This window comes from Macrobrachium nipponense, chromosome 20 (assembly GCF_015104395.2).
Source record: "Macrobrachium nipponense isolate FS-2020 chromosome 20, ASM1510439v2, whole genome shotgun sequence".
Lineage (NCBI taxonomy): Eukaryota > Metazoa > Arthropoda > Malacostraca > Decapoda > Palaemonidae > Macrobrachium > Macrobrachium nipponense.
The window spans coordinates 23,938,547-23,960,073 of NC_061089.1; the positions used below are offsets into that span (position 1 = coordinate 23,938,547).

Below are 21,527 nucleotides of genomic sequence, written 5' to 3' on the forward strand. Positions count from 1 at the left end.
TTTTATCAAGAAAGTCATTGTTCACCAGGAGGTGAAAAGAAAAAGGTAATTCATCACTCAGGGTTTCATCTTGTTTTAAACTTTCTGAAAAATGTAGGAGTTGTGGTGTTTGTAATGATTATTCATTGTTCTTATGGGAATACAAATAATTGCCTAATAAGAAGGTGGTTCTCAGTGCAATTAGTTGTTACCAAACTGATGGTAGCCACCCCCTTCTCCCTGCCCAACTCACTTGCCATTGTCAAACACATTTTCTTTGGCCACTGTCAAGTACAGCTGTCATGCTGCGCTTCACCCTGACCACCTGGAAATCGAAACCTTTGGGGTTTTCTGTTTATTATGTAGGGTATGTTGTTTGTTTTTACAGGGGCAGCCCATGCATCCCAAAAGTACCCTATGAGGAATGTTTAGGCTGGCCCACTTCATAATTGAAAAGATAGTGCGGCATCATAAAAATACAGTGTACCTCAAGATACGAAATTAATCCGATCCAAAGCGGCCTTCGTAACCTGATTTTTTCGTATCTTGAACTACATTTTACATGTAAATTGCCTAATTCGTTCCAAGCGCTACAAAAACACCACAGTAAATTTTATAATAAAGCTAAATTGACCAATAAACAATGAAATACAACAATTTGGACCATTCAATACCTAATATAACCTTTATTGTAGTACGTATACTTGTAAATAAAGTTATTAGTGTACATGGTACAAGAACTACTTTACGTACATGTACGTACATATGTAGTAAAATGTGGAAACTTACCTTTCGAGTGAGGTGATCTCCGAAAGTGGCGACAGAGGAGGAGGACAAATGGCAGAAAACATGAACACTCAACTATACGAAACACATTAAAAAATAGCAGAAAACATTAACACTAAACTTTATGAAACACATTAACAAATGGCAGAAAACATTAACACTTCTTGATTATCTCTATCTTTGTTCTCCATAGAAAGCATCCTCTTCTTTCCGTGAACTTCAGCAACATTCTTGAGACCCATGGCTAATAACGTAAGTAATTAAGTTCACACACAACACGATAAAGTAACTTACAGTACAACGAAAGCGAAATCACTAACACGAATTTATGTTAACAAGCAAAACATATGTGAATGAACGAATTCCAGTGTTTACGATAACGCTGCCACAAAAAATGGTCAAGGAATGCCTTTACATAGAGGCATGATGCTGACTAATAGGAGAGCAGGATCTTATGGCGGTGACTAGCATCAGGAACCAATGGGAGAGCGGGAGGATGGTGGCAAATCTACTCAGTTGGCAGGCCGAGTTTTAAAATTGTTCTTGGAGGTCCGGGCGAATCTCGGACTTAACCCTTTTGCAACTTGAATTATTTTCGTATACAGAAGCAAAAAAATCTTTGTCTTTGCTTTCGTAACTTGGATTTTTCGTAAGTAGGGACTTTCGTATGTTGAGGTTCCACTGTACTTGCAGTAGAAGTGGCCTTCACTCAGTCCTTTGCTGCTTATCATGAATCACTTAGCTGTAATCATCTTTTAAGAACTATTCTGTTTCATCATTGGTTTCTGTTCCTGCTAAGGAGTTCAGCATGGTCAGACCTCATTTAGCAGTCATCATGCTGTTAGGTGATAATCATCGTTGTGGATTTTGGAATATGCAGGACTCTTATTTATTTACTATGTTTTATAAGCCCTCCCTCCATTACATTTGAAAGGAGAAAGGTTCATGATGAATGGGGAGAAGTGAATAGTGACTCAAAAAAATAGCAACAAAACTATGAACTAAAATAAAATAAACAAAACATTAAATAAGAATATAAATAAAAAGATAAATTATAGGGTCATTAATTAGAAAAAAACCATTAGTATAATGCCATAACATCATGGCTAGACTAATGATGATACTGATCTCTGGCTCTACCAGTTTTCACCATCTTGGGAAATGAAGTTCCGAGGATGGAGTAAGGTGAATACACATAAACAACCTCCTCCTCCACCAGGGAGGAGAAGAAATATATAAGAAGTCATCTCACAAGAGGTTCAAGAGGTTCTGTAGGACTTTGAGTGAGTGTGTTCCCTTTTTTGGGGTAAATGACAGTTTTGCTCATCTGTAAGTGAGATCTACCATAGGTAGCATTGATATGGAAGTTCCTGATTGTGATCTAGACCTTCAGTCTTCCCACACCCTGGACTAGAGGACTGCCCCGGTTTTGTTACTCCTATGCTTTGGTAAAAGGGTGCAGAGTAGAGGTGGTGTTGACCAGATGCTCATAATGTGCGTAGCTTCCCAGGTTGCATGTGTAGGCGCAGGTGTCAGGATGAAAAGTAACATTGTACATCTGACTCCATGGGTGGTTCCCACACCTCGCCTCTAGCTGCTGTGAGATTTAAAAACCTTTTTACCAAGCTTCAGTGAATGTATCAGTTGTTGCTGAAGGTACTATCCATATAAAAGACTGGGTTTGTATATTGTTTGGAAAAATTCTAGTTATCTTGAAAAAATTCACCATATACAGTATGTAAATTTAACTAAAATTCAGTTAGGTAAATAACATTTTTATACATGCAACTTACCCAGCAGATATATACTTAGCTATAGACTCCGTCGTCCCGACAGAATTCAAAACTCGCGGCACACGCTACAGGTAGGTCAGGTGATCTACCATTCCCGCCGCTGTGTGGCAGTATCCGGAACCATTCCCGTTTTCTAAGCCAGATTTTCTCTGTCGCTGAGGCCGGCAACAACTGTTGTTTGGTCTCTCCTGTTGGAATTCTGCTCGTTTGCCGAGAATTGGTTGGACTGATTTGGTGAAGTACTCTTGTTTTTTCTCGGGATTGGTATACGCTTATTGTTCACTGTGTTAGAACTTGGATTTGGTTTTTTCTATTAATATGGCTGAAGTTAAGGTAACACCTAAGTTTAGGGTGTGTGCAAGGGACGAATGCAGAACTAGGTTGTTTAAAGCCGAGGTAGATCCTCATACACTTTGTATTAAATGTAGAGGTTCTGAGTGTGCATTTGATAGAACTTGTGCTGAATGTGAGGGACTTACAGAGCAAGGATGGAAGGATTTAGCTTCTTATATTAAGAAAAGAGAGAAGGATAGAGCTAGAAAAGCTTCAGCAAGAAGCTCGAGTAGATCCTGTTCATTTGAGCCTGAATTAGAAACTAACAAGCTAGATGATGTTTCTCCCATAACCTCAGCCCCTTCTCCCTGCGTTGAATCTAAGGATTCACTTTCAGAAATGGAAAGAATGAGATCCTCGATCAGGGAGCTTCAGGATCAGCTTAAAGCTATGGAAACGCAAGGTAAGAGTGTCAGTGAGTACAGTGACCCCAGTGCAGTGGAGGGGGCGCCTGATCGGCTCCGCATTGCTCCTACGCCTAGACCGCTTCCAAACTCCCAGGACCAGGGGAGGAGGAATGTCAAAAGCCGCAGGGAGGATGTGGAGCATCCCCAACAATCAGGCGTCCCTTCGGCAGATCCTGAAGTAACGACCCAGGCTGCCTTGGATAGCTGTAGAAAAGGCATCCTGGAAGAGTGCTTTTCCGCGTCGGACTCCTCCTCGTCTAGGCGTGGATGGAGCTCTGCTTCGAAGTCTCGTCCGTTGAAGAGATCGTGGGTCGCACCGAAAGGAGACGCTTTTGATTCGAGCCCTGAGCGCTTTCCAGAGAATTTTCCTTCGAGTAGTAAGAAGGCTAGAAGACCGTCTCCAGCGCCTCAAGACCCGACTAAGCTCTTCCTGCTTAATCTACTGGAACAAATATCCTCCCTGGTAGGCGCTCTACATACGGAGTCGTCTGGAAGAAAAGACTCCTCCCTTCCAGTGAAGAGATCGAAGTTTTCTTCTCCTGGTAGAAGGGAAGTTTCTCACTCTAGCAGGCGTTCGTCACCTGAGAGACTCTCTCGTTCTCCCTTTAAGCGATCCTCACCTCTGTATAGAAAGAAAGTTCCCAGCGGTAGCCGCTCGCAGAGCAAACGATCAGCTACGTCTTTTCGGAGAGGTCAGGAGTCGGACTCCTCTACGGAGGACCAGGTTAGGCGTCAAGAGCCTAAGAAACAGGATGTTTTCAAACGCCAGGAGTTGACAGAGCCTAGTAGGCGTCAAGAATATAGTAGGCGTATAGAGCTTACCAGACGCCAGGAGTCTAGTGAGAGGCGTCAAGAGCTTACCAGGAGTCAAGACAGGCGCCAGGAGTCAAGCAGGCGCCAGGAGGCAAGCAGGCTTCAGGAGTCAAGCAGGCGCCAGGAGTCAAGCAGGCGCCAGGAGTCTAGCAGACGCCAGGAGTCAAGCAGGAGTCAAGAGGAATCCAGGAGTCAAGCAGGCGCCAGGAACCTTGTAGGAGCTTAGGTCGGAGTAAGACCCCTTCGCACTTTATGAGCTCTTCTGAGAGTAGGAGCCCTTCACCTGGTAGAAAACAGGTTACTGAGAGGAGATCTCCTGCCTTTACGAGCTCCCTTGCGCTTTGCAGTAGCAAGAATAGGTCGCACGGACGACGATCTTCTTTTGAGAGAAGTCCCTCTACTTCTAAGAACCGCTCTCCTTCGAAGGGATCTCCTACAGCCGGAGACTTAGAAGAAGTCTCGAATGAGGAATTACCAGTGGATTTAGTAGTCTCTGACTATAAGAGATTGTCTTTGCTGTTGTTGCAGGAGTTCGGGGATAAGCTTCAACCAGCGGATCCGCCCTCTCCAGGATCTTTGTTGTCCAGCACGAAGTCTCCAAAAGCATCCTCATTCGTGAAAATGCGTCCTACCCTTAGCATGAAAAAAGCATTCAAAGGCTTTGGAGAGTGGCTTAAAACTAAGAGAAGCGGGCAAGACTGTTTTTTCATGCCCTCCTTCAAAGTTCACGGGTAAACCTGGAAGATGGTACGATACCCAGGAGCCTATGAGCTTAGGACTGCCTTCATCCGCAGATGCAGATTACGCTTCCTTAGTCGATTCTTCAAGGAGGCGCGCTCTACTCTCAGCAAAAGCGACATGGGGGATGTGTGAACTAGATCATCTCCTAAAGGGCTTCTTCAGGACACTCGAAGTATTTAATTTTATGGACTGGGCTTTGGGAGCCCTTGCGAAGAGAGCCCAAGATCCCGAATTTGTCAGTATGGAGGAACTATCGAGTGTATTATCTTGTTTAGAAGAGCGGTGATGGACGGTTCGGTGGAAGTGGCTGCCCTTTTTGGATCGGGAGTATTAAAAAAGAGAGCAGTGTACGGTTCTTTCCTGTCCAAGTCAGTCTCTCCTCTGCAGAGGTCGGCCTTGCTATATTCTCCACTATATAACCACCTTTTTCCACAGGACACGGTGAGGGATATAGCAAAATCTTTAGCTGGTAAGGCTACGCAGGATCTACTGACACAGTCAGCAAAGAGGTTCAAGCCTGCTGTTCCCTTTCAAAAGAAGGAGAAAACACCTTTTCAGCAGTCCTTTCGAGGAGCCTCTTCCTCCTCAAGAACCCCTTTTAGAGGTAGAAGACCGGACACCAGAGGAAGACCTTCCAGGAGACCTGCCGGGAAGGCAAAATGAAGAAGTCCTCCAGATAGCTGTAGGCGCCAGACTTTCGAACTTTGCCAGAGTCTGGGCGCAGAGAGGGGCGGACAGCTGGACCCTCTCTATCCTCGAGAGAGGATACCTCATCCCCTTCAGGGAATATCCTCCCTTAACAAGAACTCCAAGGGAGTTAACAGCGAGATACAAAGATCCTGTCAAGAGTCAAGCTCTCCTGCAAGCAGTAGAACTTATGCTGCAGAAGAGGTCAATAGAACCGTTCAAGATCTCCATTCACCAGGTTTCTACAACCGTCTATTCCTGGTACCCAAAGCCTCGGGCGGGTGGAGGCCAGTTTTGGACGTAAGTGCGCTGAACTTCTTTGTGATCAAGAAGAAGTTCTCGATGGAGACTTCTTCCTCTGTACTTTCTGCTCTTCGTCCAGGGGACTGGATGGTATCCCTGGACCTTCAAGATGCATATTTCCATGTGCCAATTCATCCGGCATCAAGGAAATACCTCAGATTCATGTCACAGGGAAGAGTCTTCCAATTTCGAGCGCTTTGCTTTGGACTGTCGACGGCCCCTCAAGTCTTCACGGGTGTCCTAAGGAATGTGGCGCATTGGCTACATTTAAAAGGAATCAGGATCTCGATGTATTTGGACGACTGGCTAATACGAGCAAAGTCGAAGGATCAGTGTCTGGAGGACCTTTCGGTAACACTAAAGATGACACAGTCACTGGGACTCCTAGTCAACCTCGAGAAGTCCCAGCTGGATCCCCAGCAGAACATAGTTTATCTGGGGATTCAGATGGATTCTCGGGGTTTTCTAGCGTCTCCATCAACAGAGAGAATAGAACGCTGCCTTGCAAAGGTGTCAGTGTTTCTAGGGAAAGAACATTGCTCTGCGAGGGAATGGATGAGTTTGCTGGGAACCATATCCTTGTTGGAGCAGTTCGTTTCCTTAGGGAGACTGCACCTAAGACCCCTTCAGTATTATCTGAAGGAGAACTGGGATCAGAGTTCCCAGGACCTCGAAGAATCGTTCAGGATCACGGACAAGATCAAGCAAGATCTTCGGTGGTGGCTAGACCCGAAGAAAACTCGGTCAGGAGTATCCTTACACATAAAGAGCCCTCTCCGAGCGTTGTTTGCAGACGCGTCGGATGTAGGATGGGGAGCAACGTTGGGTTCGGAAGAAGTGTCAGGCACCTGGGAAGGAGCTCAGGTGTCCTGGCACATAAACAAAAAGGAATTGAAAGCCATTCACTTAGCTCTATTGCACTTTCAAAAGCAGATCTCAGGATCGATCATTCAGGTCAATTCCGACAACACGACAGCCCTAGCGTATATCAGAAAGCAAGGAGGAACCCATTCATTCTCCCTTTACGAGACAGCGAGGGAGTTGTTGCTTTGGGCTCAAGAGAAGGAGATCTCTCTGCTAACGAGATTTATACAGGGAGAGAGAAATGTTCGAGCGGATCTGCTAAGCAGAAAAAACCAAGTCCTCCCCACCGAATGGACCCTCAACCCTCAAGTGTGCGAGCAGTTATGGGGGTATGGAGAAGGCCGAACATAGACTTGTTCGCAACCAACTGGAACAAGAGGTTGGAGAATTATTGCTCCCCGATCGCAGATCCAAGAGCAATAGCGATAGACGGCCTCCTCATGGATTGGAAGGGACTAGACGGGTACGCTTTTCCCCCCTTCAAACTAGTAGGGGAAGTAATAAGGAAGTTCGCCTCCTCAGAAGGAACGAAATTGACGTTGATCGCCCCCTTTTGGCCAGCCTAGATGGGTGACGAGTTACTGGAGTGGATGGTGGATCTTCCCAGATCGCTCCCACTAAGGAACGATCTTCTCAAACAGCCCCACTTCGACAGGTATCACAAAAACCTCCCCGCTCCAAGTCTGACTGCCTTCAGACTATCGAAGGACTCGTTAGAGCGAGGGGGTTTTCTCGAGAAGCTTCAAAAGCAATCGCAAGAGCCAGGAGACCCTCCACGTTACGAGTGTACCAGTCGAAGTGCGAGGTGTTTAGAAGATGGTGCAGGGCGCATGAGGTATCCTCTTCCAGTACCTCTATAACCGACATTGCAAATTTTCTTCTTTACCTTAGAAGAAAGTGTGGCCTAGCTGTCTCTACGATCAAGGGGTATAGAAGTATGCTGGCCTCGGTTTTCAGGCATAGGGGCCTGGATGTGTCGGACAATAAGGACCTACATGATCTTATTAGGTCTTTCGAGACCTCAAAAAGTCAGAACACAAAGAATCCCAGTTGGAACTTGGATATAGTACTTCATTATCTTATGTCTGAAAAATTCGTACCTGCCAATAATTCTTCCTTTAGAGATTTGACAAGGAAGTCTCTATTCCTGTTCGCCCTAGCCACGGCAAAAAGGGTGAGTGAACTTCAAGCGTTAGAAGGCAGAGTGGGTTTTAAGAAGGAGGCTGCAATTTGCTCTTTTAAGCCTCTCTTCTTAGCCAAGAACGAAAACCTATCAAAACCATGGCCTAGAAGCTTCGAAGTGAAAGCACTCTCTTCTCTGACGGGAGAAGAACAGGAGAAGACCCTATGTCCCGTAAGAGCTCTGAAATTTTATTTACAAAGAAAGTCTCTTTTTGTACATGAACTTTCCTGTCAGATATATACTTAGCTATACGTCTCTGACGTCACGACAGAATTCAAAACTCGCGGCACACGCGACAGGTAAGGTCAAGGTGATCTACTTACCCGCCGCTGGGTGCGGCTGTAAGAACCAATCTCCCTTTCCAGCCGCCCAGAAAATTTTCTGTCGCCGGTGACGACTACACCTGTGGTTGTTACCTCCTGACAGCTTTATTCAATTCTCGTTGCCGTGGATTTATTTGGACTGACTTTCGGTGAAGTACCTGATCTTGTTGGCTTGGCATACGCATTTGTGGATTGTTTTTGAATATTGATTTGGATTTTTCTTTGATTACGAGATGTCTGAGTTAGAGGTTAAGAAATCTTCTATGTTTAGGGTGTGCTCTATGGATGAATGCAAGGTGAGACTACCGAAAGCTACGGTAGATCCTCACACTGTTTGCTTTAAATGTAGAGGGAAAGAATGTTCTTTTTGTTAACCCGTGTAATGAGTGTTGAGAAGTTGGATGAGGGTGAATGGAAGGCTCTTTCTTCCTACTTGAGGAAGTTAGAGAAAGACAGGGTGAGAAAGGCTTCGTCTAGGAGTTCTAGTAAGTCTCGTATTAGCGAGGTAGAAGAAAATCCTGTTGTAGCATTAGAACCTTCTCCAGTTTCAGCTCCTGCGCCCTGCATCGAACCTAAGGATACGACTACGGAAGTGGCAACCATGAGAGCCACGATCCTTAGCATGGAAAAGAAGATTCGTTCGTTTGCAAGGTAAGAGTAGTGAAGGTGAATTGTGCAGTGACAACAGTGCAGTGGAGGGTGCGTCTGATCGGCTCCTTAATGCTTCCAGGCCTAGACCTCTTCCAGACTCCCAGTCCCAGTGGAGGAGGAAAGTCAACAGCCGCAGGAAAGGTTAGGGAGAAACTTCCCACCGATCAGGCGTCCCCTCGGTAGATCCTGATGCTCGTACCCAGGCTGCCCTTGTTCGCGCGAAGAAGGAGGTATTGCGCCAATGCTTCTCTTCTTCTTCCTCACCTTCGCCTAGAAGAGGATGGAGCGCCTCGGATTCTTCGCGACCGCTGAAGAGAGCCTGGAAGGCTCCTGGCGCCTTTCCTTCCAGCCCGGAAGTTTTTCCAGAAGAGCCGGAAGTAGAGATCAAGAAAACCCAGGAGGGAGCAGGAGTTCTCGCCTCATAGTAGGCTTCGAGGCTCTTCTCGGTGGAGGATTTTGCAAAATCTCCCAGCTCGAATTCTTGCTGGACTGCAAGCGCAGATTCGGCGCTGGCGGGCTCCTTGGCAGGAGGAACGCGTCGGAAAGACGTCTCTCTTCTTAAGAAGTCTTGGATTCCTTCGCCTGTGTTACCGTCTCAGTCAGAGTCGGGTCTCTCTCCTGTATCAGCGGATGGAAGGAGGCGCTCTTCCCTCGGCAGGCGCTTGTCGTCTTCCAGGCGTCAATCGCCCAAGAAGCTTTCTCCTGGTGACTACATCTCTCCAGTAGGAAGGGATCTAGCGCCTAGTAGGCGTTTGTCTAAAGAACAGGCGTAACAGCCTCTTCTTCTCGCTCATTTCCGAAGATCCTTCATTCTCCTGGATAAGAGAGCCTACTCTTTGATGGATTCGTCAAGAGACAGGATCTCGCCTTTTGTTAGGCGCCTTGAGCCTAGTAGGCGCTACTCCCCAAAGTAGACGCTCTCCCGCTCCCAAGCGTGGTGCGGAGGATAGGCGCTTTTCTCTGATAGGTGCGGCTCTCCTTTTAGCCGCTCTGTTCAGGACAGGCGTGTAGAGCCTGGAAGATATGTCTCTTCTGGGAGACTACCTTTTGAAGAGACACACAAGTCTGGATCGAAGTTTGTGAGCATGGTAGACGCCGGTCTCCTAGTAGGCGACCTTCTCCAGGGCTTCGCTCTCCTGTAAGTAGGCGCCAAGAGCCTAGTAGGCGTTCGCCTCATGGTAGGCGCAGCTCGCCTGGCAAGCCGCTCTCCTTTGAAAACAGGCGCATGGATCCTGAGAAGCGCCTTGAGCATAGTAGGCTCTCCTCTCCTAGCAGGCGCTCCCCTTTGGAAGCCCGGAATTCTAGGAGTAGGACTAAGGATCAAAGAGCACGCACTTTCATCAGAGTATAAAGACTCATTCTAGAGAGCTCTCCAGAAATTTGCCTTCCCTGATAGGCGCCAGTCTGCTACTAGACACTCTCTGGACAGGCGCACTTCTTTAGAGAAGGCTAACTGCCCTCGTAAAGAAACGGAGGGTTCTTCAGTGGATGAAGTTGAACCTTCAGAAGAGGATTTGGTGAAGGACTCGTCAGTTTCGTCATATAAGATCCTTACAGATCTCCTTCTTCAAGAGTTTGGAGACTCCCTTACTCCCGTCGCTCCTCCGTCTCCTCTCTCTTTATTCTCGACTTCGAAGAAGACGAAAGTTTCCTCTTGTGTGAGGATGAAGCCAACCATCTCAATGAAGAAGGCTTTGAGAGGTTTTGGTGATTGGCTGCTTTCTAAAGAAGAGAAAGGGAATACTGTGTTTTCTTTCCCTCCTTCCAAGCTTACGGGCAGACTGGGATTTTTGGTACGAGTCTGGAGAACCCCTAGGCCTGGGTCTTTTCCTTTCATTAGGTAGGATGCGGACTGTTCTCTTCTCTGGTAGATGCGCACGACGCTCGGCTCTTTTGTCTGCTAAGACTACCTGGGCTATGAACGAGCTTGACCACCTGCTGAAGGGAATGTTTAGAGTCTTGGAAGTCTTCAACTTCCTTGACTGGTCTTTGGGGGTCTTGGCTAAGAAGACTCAGAACTCGGATGCTATTTCGCCAGAAGATCTCAACAGTGTTCTAACGTGCATTGATAAAGCAGTTAGAGATGGATCGAGCGAAATAGCCTCCCTGTTTGGAGCAGGGATCCTTAAGAAGAGATCAGTCTTCTGCTCTTTTCTGACTAAGTCTGTTTCGCATGCCCAAAGAGCCTCTCTTCTGTATTCGCAGCTCTCGCCTCTGCTATTTCCGAAGAAGATAATACAGGACACATCTCAGGTACTATCTCGCGAAGGCGACTCAGGACATGCTCGCGCAGTCGGCACGGAAGCCTAGGACCTCCTTCCAGACGAAGACGATGAAGGAGACTCCAGCTAGACAGGAGCCCTTTCGAGGGGGCCCTCCTTTCTAGAGCCTCTACCTCGAGAGGTAATAGACCTTTCAAGAGAGGTAGATCCTTCTCACGCTCTGCAGAGCTAAGAAGTAGGGAAGTAGTCCTCCAAACACCAGTAGGTGCCAGACTTCTAAGATTCTCGGAAGCCTGGGCAAAGAGAGGAGCGGACAACTGGTCCCTCTCGATTATCCGGAAAGGATATCTGATTCCCTTTACGGAAAGACCACCGTTGACAACGACTCCGAGGGAGTTGGTGGCCAGGTACAGGGATCCCATCATGAGCCTTGCTTTAACACAAGCAGTGGAACAAATGTTCGAGAAAGCAGGCTATAGAGCTGAGAGCGACCCTTGCTCAGCGGGCTTTTACAACCGCCTTTTTTCTAGTTCCAAAAGCCTCAGGAGGATGGAGACCGGTTCTGGATGTAAGCGCCCTGAATTTCTTTGTAGAAAGAGGAAGTTCGCCATGGAGACGACATCCTCAGTGTTGGCGGCCCTTCGGCCAGGGGACTGGATGGTGTCCCTAGATCTTCAGGACGCTTACTTCCTATGCCTATCCATCCTTCTTCAAGGAAATACCTCAGGTTCATGATGGGAGGAAGGATATTCCAGTTCAGGGCTTTGTGCTTCGGCCTTTCAACAGCCCCTCAGGTCTTCACAGGCCTAATGAAAAATGTAGCAAGATGGCTACATTTGGAGGGAGTCAGAGTGTCCCTTTACTTGGACGACTGGCTAATCAGAGCCAAGTCGCAGAAAAGATGTTTGGAGGACCTACAAAAGACCCTTTTCATGGCAAGTTCTCTGGGACTTTTGGTGAACTTTCAAAAAGTCTCAGTTGATCCCCAGTCAAGATCGTATCTATCTGGGGATTTCGGATGGCTTCTCTGGATTTTCAGGGTTTTTCCGTCTCCAGAACGGATAGCCCGAGGGTCAGAGAAAGTCAAAGCCTTCCTAGAGAAAGAAGTATGCACAGCGAGGGAGTGGATGAGTTTGTTGGGACACTCTCCTCGTTGGAGCAATTCCTTTCTCTAGGAAGGTTGCACCTCAGACCTCTCCAGTTCTTTCTACATCGAAACTGGAGGTGTCGTTCGCAAAACCTAGAGTTCTCCTTCGAGATCTCAAGGGAAATCAAGAAGGACCTCTCTTGGTTGGGCCAACCCTCTCAGGTTTGCAGAAGGGATGTCCCTTCACATTCCGAACCCCAACAAGTGTTGTATTCCGACGCCTCGGAAACAGGTTGGTTGGGAGCAACGCTCGGCTCAAGAGAAGTGTCAGGCACCTGGAAGAAGGAACAGGTGACCTGGCACATCAACAAGAAGGAGCTGATGGCGGTTTTGGCTAGCTTTGAAAGCTTTCGAGCCCCACGTCCTAGCTTCAGCAGTACAGATCAACTCGGACAACACCACGGGCCCACCCCTGGCTTACATCAGGAAGCAGGGGGGGACTCACTCTTTCTTTCCCCTGTACGAGACAGCAAAAGAACTTCTGCTTTGGGCAGAGCAAAGGAAGATTTGTCTCCTTACCAGGTTCGTACAGGGAGAAAAGAACGTCAGAGCAGACCTCCTCAAGCAGGAAAGATCAAGGTCCTGCCTGCAGAGTGGACTCTTCCACGAGGATGTTTGCCAGGACCTGTGGAAGCTTTGGGGCAAGCCTCATATAGACCTCTTCGGCACAGCCAAGAATGCGAGGATAGCAACTACTGCTCTCCGATATCGGACCCGAGGGCAGTGTCGATAGACGCGTTTCTACTAGATTGGAAGGGTCTAGACATGTATGCTTTTCCTCCATTCAAGATACTGGGAGAGAGACTAAAGAAATTTGCAGAATCGGAGGCAGCAAGGATGACGCTGGTAGCCCCGTTCTGGCCCGCACAAGTATGGTTCACAGAGGTACTGGAATGGTTAGTAGATCTTCCGAGAACATTACCACAGAGGATCGATCTGCTCAGACAACCCCACTTCGAGAGGTATCACAAAAACCTCCCCGCTCTAGATCTGACTGGCTTCAGACTGTCAAAAGTTTGGTCAGAACGAGAGGCTTTTCTGCAAGAGTTGCAACGGCTATCGCAGCAGCAAGAAGGCCTTCCTACCCTTAGAGTCTACCAATCGAAGTGGGACGTCTTTCGGCGATGGTGTAGGAACCATCACTTTTCCTCTTCCAGTACCTCTGTGGACCCAAATAGCAGACTTCTTACTTTTCCTTAGGGAAGAAAGTGGATTGGCGGTATCAACCATTAAAGGCTATCGTATCATGCTATCTGCAATGTTTAGGCACAGAAACTTAAACATTTCAGAAGATAAGGACCTTCATGATCTAATAAGATCGTTTGAAACATCCAAGAAGGTTTCTCCAGGGTTCCGAGTTGGAATCTGGATGTAGTGCTACGGTTACTGAGGTCCAATAAGTTCGAACCGCCTCAGTCTGCCTCGTTTTAGAGACCTCACGAAGAAGACAATTTTTCTCATGGCAAATTGGCTTCCGCAAAGAGGGTTAGTGAACTCCATGCACTAGAAGGAAATGTGGGATTCAGAGGAGATGCAGCTATCTGTTCGTTCTTCCTTCGTTCTTAGCCAAGAACGAGAACCCCTCAAATCCTTGGCCTAGGAGATTTGCAGTACAAGGCGTTGTCTGCATTAGTAGGCGAGGAAGCAGAGAGGTCGCTTTGCCCAGTACGAAGTTTAAAATTCTATCTACAGAGAAAGAAAAAAACTTAAGGGCAATGATGTCAACCTTTGTGCTCTGTAAGAGATCCAAGGAGGACTCTTTCGAAGAATGCGCTTTCTTTCTTTATCAGAAGCCTGGTGAAAGAAGCGCATGCGATATGTGATGAAAGTCAATTCAAAGTTCTTAAGGTCAAAGCTCATGAGGTAAGAGCTATTGCCACGTCATTGACTTTAACAAAAACATATCCCTGAGTAATATTATGAAGGCAACATTCTGGCGTTGCAACTCAGTCTTTGCAAACCACTATCTGAGAGACGTCAAAATTACGTATGAAAAGTGCTTCGGGTTAGGCCCGTACGTATCGGCGGGATTCGGTGCTGGGGCAGGGAGCTGAGACATATCCTTAGTAGTATATATTTTTTCCCTTTGTTAGGGTTTGTAGTTTTTGGTTGTTTGAAAGAACATGCGGGTAGGCATGTTTTTCATTTCGTAGTCTAACAATGATTAGATTGGTTAGGTGATCGGTTTATGTTTGAGCTCCTTGCAATGATAGTGGTTAGGTTCGTCATATAAGTGGGCGAATCCCCGTTGACAGATCCTGCTCGGATTCTATCAAGTAAGCGGATAACCAAATCCCTTATTTGATAGACCCAAAGAGTCTGTCAGCTGTAGGTCACGCCCTCGCTGAAGCTCTTAAGACAACGCAGACTCATAGACAGTAACTACGAGTCTTCTGCCTAAACAGGTAAGAACCAAGGTTGTATTTACATCCTACAACTAGTGTTGTTTTCCCCTTTTTTCCATATTTATATGCTGTCTCTTTCCCGCCTCCACCAAGGGTGTCAATCAGCTAAGTATATATCTGACAGGAAAGTTCTTGTACAAAAATGTTATTGTTAGTATACAATACGGTTTGTACATACTTACCTGGCAGATATATACGATTGATGGCCCGCCCAGCCTCCCCTCAGGAGACGGTGGAAGGAAAAATTCTGGCTGGAAAGGGAGATTGGTTCTTACAGCCGCCACCCAGCGGCGGGTAAGGGTAGATCACCTGACCTACCTGTCGCGTGTGCCGCGAGTTTTGAATTCTGTCGTGACGTCAGAGACGTATAGCTAAGTATATATCTGCCAGGTAAGTATGTACAAAACCTTATTGTATACTAACAATAACATTTTGGGAGGTACGCAAGAAAGTCTTTGGTGTTCGGTCAAGGATCCGACAAGACCTATTTAAAAAAACGCCCTTACGTTTTTCATTAAAGACATTATTAAGGAAGCTCATCTTAAATGTGGAGAAGAACAGTTTAGGCTCCTCAGAGTGAAAGCACACGAAGAGATGGCCATAGGGCAACCTTCAATGGCCTTTCATAAAACATGGTCCCTTCAAGCCCTAATAGAGTCCACGTGTTGGAAGTGTAACTCGTTGTTCGCTTCTCACTATCTAAGAGATGTGAGAGTTACTTATGAGAAGTGCTTTTCACTGGGAGCATACGTTTCCGCGATTTAGTGCTGGGAGGAGGAGCTGAGGTTAATCCTAATTGTTTAGGTTGTTTTTAATGGTTAATTAGCATTATGGTGTTTGGTTTTTATGGTTGATTGGAAGAGGGTATAGGAATAACCCCTTTCAGTTCCTAGATTTAACATGGTTGGGAAGGTCAGGTGGTCGGGATTAACTTGTGGTCTCCTCGTTGTGCATTATGTTAAAACCTAAAGCTCTGTCATGTAAGAGGGCTAGCCCCCATTGATAAGATACAGGTCAGGCTCTGCCATGTAAGCGGGTAAGCCCCCATTGGCACGATCCATGCAGGCTCTGTCGCGTAAGCGGGCTAGCCCCCATTTACATGATCCAGAAGGGCTATTCAGTTATAGGTCGTTACCTCGCTGAAGCTCTTGAGGCATGCAGACTAAATGACAGTAATCATGAAGTCTTCTGCCCAGACAGGTAAGAACCAAGGATTGATATCCTACAACAATTGTTGTTTCCCGTTATTAAAATTTTTATTTTTGTATGTATTTAGCTGTCTCTTACCCTCCACCAAGGGTGTCAATCAGCTAAGTATATATCTGCCGGGTAAGTTGCATGTATAAAAAATGATATTGTTAAGATACAATGAAGTTTTATACATACTTACCTGGCAGATATATACGATTAAGGGCCCACCCAGCCTCCCCTCAGGAGACAGGTGGAAGAGAAAATCTGGCTTAGAAAACGGGAATGGTTCCGGATACCGCCACCCAGCGGCGGGAATGGTAGATCACCTGACCTACCTGTAGCGTGTGCCGAGAGTTTTGAATTCTGTCAGGACGACGGAGTCTATAGCTAAGTATATATCTGCCAGGTAAGTATGTATAAAACTTCATTGTATCTTAACAATATCATTTTAGGATTTCATCATTTAAATGCAATATTATTTCATAATGTACCTACTACTGTCAGTTTTAACAATGCTAATAGTTTTTATTTTGATTTTCCAGGTGGAATGGCTTTTAGTAAGGAACAAAATATTGGATGTCATAATTTCTCTTTTCTGGCCTAAACGGGTAAGTTGTGTTAGCTTTATCCAGCATGTTTTTGTCAGATATTTTGAGTGGTACTGTAGTAGTTGCTTTTCCCTATGGGGTTATTAAATTTGCATTTTTGTAATAAATGAGCTTTGGCAAACAAATTAAAATCTTATATATACCTAGTTTATGTAAAATTTGGCACAATAATTCCTATAATACTTTAATAATGTATCTAATATGACCCATAGCATTTATGTGCTGCTTAGGAGTAGACCAGGTAAACAAAATTATAAAACAACAGAAATAGTTTTTATAGTATCCAGTTAGCTGTCTTAATTGAGTACGATTGTGAGGAAGTACTTTTGTGGCAATGTTATGGTAGTAATTATGAATTAATATATTAATAAATTACCATTGTTTTAAAGACATAACCCAATGTTTATGACACCTAACAGTATACTATGGCTACATACGACATAACCCAATGTTTATGACACCTAACAGTATACTATGGCTACATACTTGTGTGACCAACTCAGCCTGTTTTATGTTTTGTGCTGCCTATATTACAGTGATTATAGGTAGTTAGCACTAGGTAGTTTCTAATGTATACGTGTTCCTTTTATCACTGTTGATGCATCATGTTTAAATAACTGTCATTACCATAATTAATTCCATGTGGTTGTCACCATCTACCATCCACGTTGCATCTTGCCCATGACCTGCTCACTTCTGCAGTCCCAGTCCTGGTCTACTGGGATTGTCCACCAGTCAGCATTCTTGTGAAAGTGCAGGTTCCTGTTCTAGTAAAGTTGGTTTTGTTGGTTTAGAAACATGATGAGGTTAACTCTACCTGGTCAGCTTCCCTTACTTCTGATCATGGATCATTGTCTTGGACTCCAGGTTTTAGTTTTTCTGTCCCAAGTCTTCATAGGCAATGATCAAGATATGTTTTTGTGCTTGGTGTAAGTTTTGCTGAGTGACAACTTAGGCCCAAGGGTCAACACCTGTTTGTTAGCATTAACTGGTAGAGAGAAATGTCCAAGAATACCATTTCCTTCTGGCTTCTTGTGGTAGTCTAACTGGCCTGCTAGTTATCTGGTTAGTGAAAAGACACTGTGCCCAATTCATGAGCCTACGAAAACCCAACAAATTGCACAGTCCGTCTTATTCATAAGGAACTTCTTGGTGGTACAGGTACTGAGGCCTATGTTCTGGCACAAGCAGACCACTCTCATCTCATTTTACTCTTTTTAGGGTTGTCACTGGCAAGTTTTTAGGCACTCAGCACATTGTACAGTTACATGTGCTCAATTAGACAAGAGCATCTGACATATGTAAAGTTCATGGGTGGATATGTGTCACTAAAATGAATATTATAGATGATAGGTCTCCTTTCCCTCCTTTCATTTTCCTAAATATAGACAGCCCAGTCCATGTATGTGCAAGGTCTTGTCAAGTGCAGGTGATTTAAACATTGGAGCACTTATCCAAAGGTTACATTATGAGGATGTTTTCTCTGCTCTCCCTGGGTTGGGTTTAGAATATTGTTATTTTTATGTAGCTGTGATAATAATTACCACAGTAATTACCAAGCTGGATATCTCATGCATAGGTAGGTAAGAGGGTTTTCCTGAAACTTTCTGAGAGTTGGTGCCTACACATACACCAGCCTCTTAGACAGGTACTGTCAGCCTTTATGAGCAGGTTACAAGGAGGTCACAGGAGTCATCCTTCCCCTGCTTGTATGCATGACCTAGAAGCTGACAGTTCTATGTTGAGAACAAAATAACTTTTCAGTTCATGAAACCAAACCTCCCATCTATGGAGTAAGTACCATATTGTATGAATAAAGGCAATGGTTTTATATATCTTCAGAAGAAGTACTTTAGTAGTTTTTTAAAGTAGCTTAAATTGCATTTTTTTCTTGACATACCATCCTAAGGCTTTTGTCATAATCTCATCTTTAACCAATCCATGATTATTCCTTAGGCTGAAGAAAAAAGCTAGGGTGTGCAGCTAGGTGAGCTGGCAGCTATTACCACAGGTTCCACTTGGAACTACAATACCTTGGAATAAGCTATGTCAACTGAACATGCTTGGTTCCAAGGAATACCCCTGTAATAAAAGATTCAGGCTGGCAAAGCTAGGTAAAATGCAAGTTACAATAATATTTTTAAATTGCATTTACCATTGTATACATATTTCCACTTGGGTGAATTATAGTAGTGGTTCTTTTAGTAGTATAGATATGAAATTTAGGATGGTTTTACATTAATCTCCGTTTTTTGTGTGCAATGGAAGACATCATTGTTGACATTGAAGTCTCATTTCTTATGTATATCTGTAAAGTGAAATATTCTAGAATTATATTTTGTATTTCAGTTAAGAAAAAACTTCTGCAAAAGAATTGTGAGAAATGCATATGAGAGTAAACTACTAATATCAGATGATCTGCTGCTATTGAAGCATTTCATTCCTCATGACTTCCTTTCAACTTGCCAGTCAGGGGAACACTTTTGGATAATGGAAATAATTCTATGGTAAGTATGAAAATGGTATATTTTGAGTATGACTAAAAATAATGTACTATATATAATTATTTCTCAGATATGTACGTACGTACTTGAATTGTTTCCAGACATTTAAAGACAAAGAAACCAAGTCTCCTTTTTAATTAAACAAAAGTTTTAATTTCAGGATTTCTCGTATTTGTGTCATGACAGTGATACATATTATGTATGTTCATTCAGAGTACAAGACTTTGTCATACAAATGTTATTAACTTGTGGTACCATTAAGGGGGGTGTCTGCTTATATAGAAATAATGCTCCGATTTTTATGAAATTATTATACGTTATACATATATATAAGGTGATGTTCCCAAAAAAATTTCAGAGTGATCGAATGATTAGTTTGGTTTTTATTGATAAAAAAAAAAAAAAAAAAAAAAAAAAAAATTTAAATTAAAACTGTAACTCTTCCTTCATTTTTAGAGCTATTGCAATGCGGCTTTATACACAGAAAGTATATCATAGTAGAAAAACAATGTTTTGAACAGTTTTTCCACTTTTTGCTTTTTTTTGGATGGGGGCTGAGGGGGAATTTTCCCCCCCAAATTTTGTTGATTTGGTTACCACGAGTTCCTCGTCAACCTAAGAAAAAATCTAGCCCCAATAAAATATTTGCCTTTCTTTCCTCTTTCCAATGATATATTTAACTTTAAAATTGGTCCATAAATAAAAAATAGTTAGCATTTGAAGTGCAAAAAAGCGAAAACTGAGAAAAATGGCCGTAAAGGTCAAGAAGTGTTTTTTTTTTTGCCACTCATGGAAAAATCTGATCTTTGAGTAAAACCATGATACAAACAAATGTTAAATACTCACTAGTGCTTAGATCAGAATGCCTTCCCTTCTTTCTATTAGTTCTTAAGTGTTTTTTTGCTTGGTTTCTGGCACCAGGTCCCCCCCCTAAAAAGGGGTATTATTTGCTTGAGGCGAGGCTATCATCAAGTACCACCTGACCCTTTGTTGCCTGGTTTGAAACCAAGCAAGTAAGAATTTGTCATTATATGCTCCCTTTTCATCGTCCTTTATTACTTTCATCAACTGCTAGCGTAACTGTGAAGGTGAAAAAACCTCAGATGATTGCGCAGCAGACGACATCGAGGCAATGGGGGCGGGGCTGTCAGCAGCTAAAACAGAGCCTGGTGTTGTTGTTTTTGGTGGTGGTGATGGTGTTGCTGGTGGTGGTGATGATGGTGGACAGCGCTGGATACATCAGCCAATAATGGTGGTGACAATAGTGGAGCTGCCACATCAACAAAAAAAAACAGTCCACCTTAGACCCTGTCTCTTTTTAGCAAAATTTACTAAACGGACCATAGTTGCACAATTCAGTTTCGGCATACAGCTACTATCCGACTTACAACCTGCTCGACATACGGCCACTCGTACTTACAACCTTACTTCAGACAGTTGACCATTGAGTTACTTGGCACTGTGCCATCTCATGAGAACTCTCATCACTCAGGTATGAGAACTCTCATCACTCAGGCAGCATCAGTTTGAGTTACCCTGCCCTATCTGCAGCATCATTTGGTATTAACTGTACTGTAGACTGAATTGCAAACCAATTTACGTAAGAATCGACTTCTGACATGCATGCAAGAACCTAACCCCATTGTAACTCAATGCCTGATTGTGCGTAATATATACTATTACATAAATGATTAAAATGTATTAGTAGAAGTACATTATGGTAAAAAGATTGAAATAATGATTGTACATTACATTACAGTACTAAGTAGGCACTTATATAGCAAAGGTTTGATAGTATACCCTACCCAGTATGTTGGCCACTTTCTAAGGTTCGACTTACATCCATTCCGACTTACAACCAGTGGGTCGGAACCAAACTTGGTTGTAAGTAGGATAGTACCTGTATTGTCTCACTTTCACTCTAGTATACACCCAAATGTATATAAATTGTATTTAGAGTTACTTGATGTAAGAAAACAAGCAAAAAACAAGGCAAATAACGATAAAATGCTCGGAATACAGAGCAGCATACCTCCCCTTTGGCAACTCTGGGACACTGACTCGCATGGCTCTCTCTGCTGGGCATGCTACCCCTCAGAACACGCATTCACCAAGGAATCAGCTATTGTTGGTGCCAGACGTAAGAGAATATGCAAAATAAAAATTAAAATAATTAATAAACTGGGCGGATAAAGGACAAAATGACAGTAGTCATTAGGAGCCAAATGTCAGCCCTACGTCACAGTGTGAAGGGGCGGGGCCAAAACCCCATTAATTTTAATATTTCTAAAAAATGCTTTGGCCACGTGATAACAGGGGTGTTGCTCATGTCTTACGGCCATTTAACCAGATTTTGAAAATTTCAAAAATATTCATCAAAAATCAAATGGGAAGCCCCCCTTAAGGCAACCCCCAGTTATCGGTGGGGTTCTGTTCCCAACTGTATGACAATAACCAAAAATCAGAAATAGCAGCAACGATCCCTGGTTATTGGCGCCAATAAGTAGAGATCAGCACATATTGGCACCAAAAATCCAGTTATCGTCGTCACTAGACGGATCGCCGATAACCAAGGCCCCATTTATCA

General features: G+C 44.2%; 1 protein-coding gene across 1 annotated transcript in view; it reads left to right on the forward strand.

Annotated features, from left to right (window-relative positions):
- The window catches only part of LOC135223540 (vezatin-like), a gene marked incomplete at its 5' end in the record, with an annotated part of 88,695 nt that continues 67,168 nt past the window's right edge, over positions 1-21,527 (forward strand). The window contains 3 exon segments of the mRNA XM_064262027.1: positions 1-45; positions 16,371-16,436; positions 18,786-18,943. Of these exon segments, the coding sequence (XP_064118097.1) occupies positions 1-45; positions 16,371-16,436; positions 18,786-18,943 (269 nt within the window).